Source organism: Rhea americana, unplaced genomic scaffold, assembly GCF_003343005.1.
Source record: "Rhea americana isolate MKP2758 unplaced genomic scaffold, rheAme1 scaffold_43, whole genome shotgun sequence".
In the NCBI taxonomy this organism is placed as follows: Eukaryota; Metazoa; Chordata; class Aves; order Rheiformes; family Rheidae; genus Rhea; species Rhea americana.
The window spans coordinates 2801132-2803516 of record NW_028186568.1 but is presented as its reverse complement, the minus strand read 5'-3'; the positions used below and the strand labels follow the sequence as shown (position 1 = coordinate 2803516).

The 2385-nt window shown below is 45.6% G+C and overlaps 1 protein-coding gene across 1 annotated transcript in view; it reads right to left on the bottom strand.

The window, feature by feature from the left end:
• Positions 1–987, bottom strand: part of RHOU (ras homolog family member U) — an 8821-nt gene extending 7834 nt beyond the window's left edge. The window contains exon 1 of the mRNA XM_085315417.1: positions 960–987. Within this exon, the coding sequence (XP_085171543.1) occupies positions 960–987 (28 nt within the window). The remainder of the gene's footprint in view (positions 1–959) is intronic.
• Between the last annotated feature and the right edge of the window lie 1398 nt (positions 988–2385).

Here is a 2385-nt window from a genome sequence, read left to right as displayed (position 1 = left end):
CACCTCAAGGCGCCCTAAAACCGACGTGGGCCGCGGTGCTGCGCCACCCGCCGCCCTCCAACCTGGGCAAGGCTGCGGGCCTCCCCCCCCCGCCAAATGCAAAGAAGTCGACAGGACTTACCGCAGCGGGACCACTCTTAAATTTTATATCTATGATCTGCTGCACGCGCGTTTCCCGGGAAGCAACGCGTGCTCGATACATTTCCACCTGCAGAGCTGGGGAGGGAAAAACGAGGCCGTGTGTGGTGCGAAATAGGAGAACGCGTTTTTAGCACCGTTGAAATGAGCTGACCTCGGAAAGTTTTGTGGCTGAAGCAGAAAATAAAATGTTGCTAATAGATTTGGCTCTGCCCTAAATTAGGGCAATTATTAACATGTATGCATGGTTTCTTCTGGGGCTCTTAGAGCACTGTACAAACATGAACGATACCTCCCAGAGAGCCGTGAAATACAGATCCTATTACCCTTGTTTTTAAGACAAAAAGCATGGGTAGCCTGAATGACTTACCCAAATCAGTGCTGGTAATTCTAGGGCAGAGTCAAGCTTTCAGTTCAYGCTTTTCAGCATCGTTCAGTTCCCAGCATCATCCGGTATGATATTCCCCACTTCCCTTACTTAACCAGAAATCCACATTATGCATCAGGGTTTGTACTGGAGTATGTGCCGCAGCTGCCCATCGTGCTGGACCACCTGCCCCACCGCTGCTAGGAAAGAGCTGGAAATGTCAGGCTTACAGGGGAGCTGTCGTCCTTCTGCCTCTATAAACCCTACAGGCTGCGACCAAGAAGCGATTCTGTGTCAATTGCTTTCATATATTGATCCACTGGTGATGAAGCCTGAGAAGAGAAGCTCACTCAGGTGGCTGAGCTTTGCCATTCTCCACAGACAGGAGGATTGGAGGAGGAGCCAGCCTACGCTCAGACATGCACCAGAATAACAGAAATGGCTTAATTCTTACCTTTGGGTATTTTGGTGCAAGTCCTCATGCGGATGCTTAGGTTAGAACAAAAGCATTCTGTTTTAATTGACTTTAATTATAGCTTGTCTACCTACAACTGCTGAATTGCTTTAACAATACTGTTACTCCCCAGAGTATGGATGCAGTTGTCCCAGTCTAAAGCTTACATGGCTTACTCTTGTCAGGAAAGGAAAATACGTTATGTGTGTAGGTGCAGGCTTGTTTTGCAAACAGCTGTAGCTGTTTAAAAGGTAGCACCGYGGCAGCCTGTTGCCGTGTGTGTTCCAGGGGCTGCTCCCTCTGTAGCAGAGTCCTGAATCTGATCGCCTGGGTGATCCGTGATCCACAGCCACTTGGCTGCAAAGTTGCAGGGCTTGCTTAATTCAATATTAGGCTATTTAAGCCCAGTAGATGTTTCACTGAAGTGGATGAGAAGTCTTTACATAGGTGCTCTGCTGAATAGTTGAGGTGAGTCAGAGACCTGTGGTGTGGTGATAACTTGAGCACCAAAGCTGTTTCGACCGTGAGCCGCATGGCTTGGCATAGGAGTGGCTCTGTATGGGTAGCTCTGATCAAAATAGCTTCCCTAGTACCAAAAAATGTTAGAGATCATTCTTCCTTTTCTTYACCTGAGCAAAGAGGAAATGGGTGAACTGTAAAGACTTGTGTCTTTTGTTCTGAATTAAAAAAACAATTTTTTTCAGTGAAAAATGGAATGTAGCCAGGACCTACCTGAGACAAGGAAAAACATCTTTTTTAATTTCTTTTCTTTTTTAATTAAGCACTTTGTAGGCCTGCATGGAGCATGGTTACTTGACCGTTTTATGCCTGATGTGTTTGCTCTATGCAGAGGTCAGAGTCACATTTGCAATCCAATGTCTCTGTTTGGTCATTTTGATTTTGTGCTGTTCTGAATGTACACACAGCTGCACCTCTGCGCTAGACAAGGCAAGGTTAAAGAAAAGGGCATTTACAWGGGAAAGAAGTAAGGCTTGTGGTAGTTCCTTGTGCCTAGATGCTTGCTGCCCTTTCCCTTTGCTTGCCAAAGCCCAGCAGTCTATAGCTTTCCATGACTGGAAACACAGAGGAACTTTCCACCTCTGTGAACAAGAAAGCAGTAAAAATTCAATAGGACAGACTAGGCTGACACCACATTTATGAAAGGAAACAAATAGAAGAAAAGAACTATGATTAAACTTTAATGATTAAGGTATGGATTGTTTTATTAGCAAATGGATTTTAATCTTGACAGCATCCCATAAATCGTCTACCTTGATAGTGCTGTGAGGTGKCATGTGATCTGATGACGGAAGTCAGTGTAAGGCAAATGCCACCGTTTTAGTCATCTTGGGCAGCATGTCAACACAGCAGATGGATTTCTGTCCTTTACGTACAATGCGCCAACTGAAGGCAGGCAGATGTACTG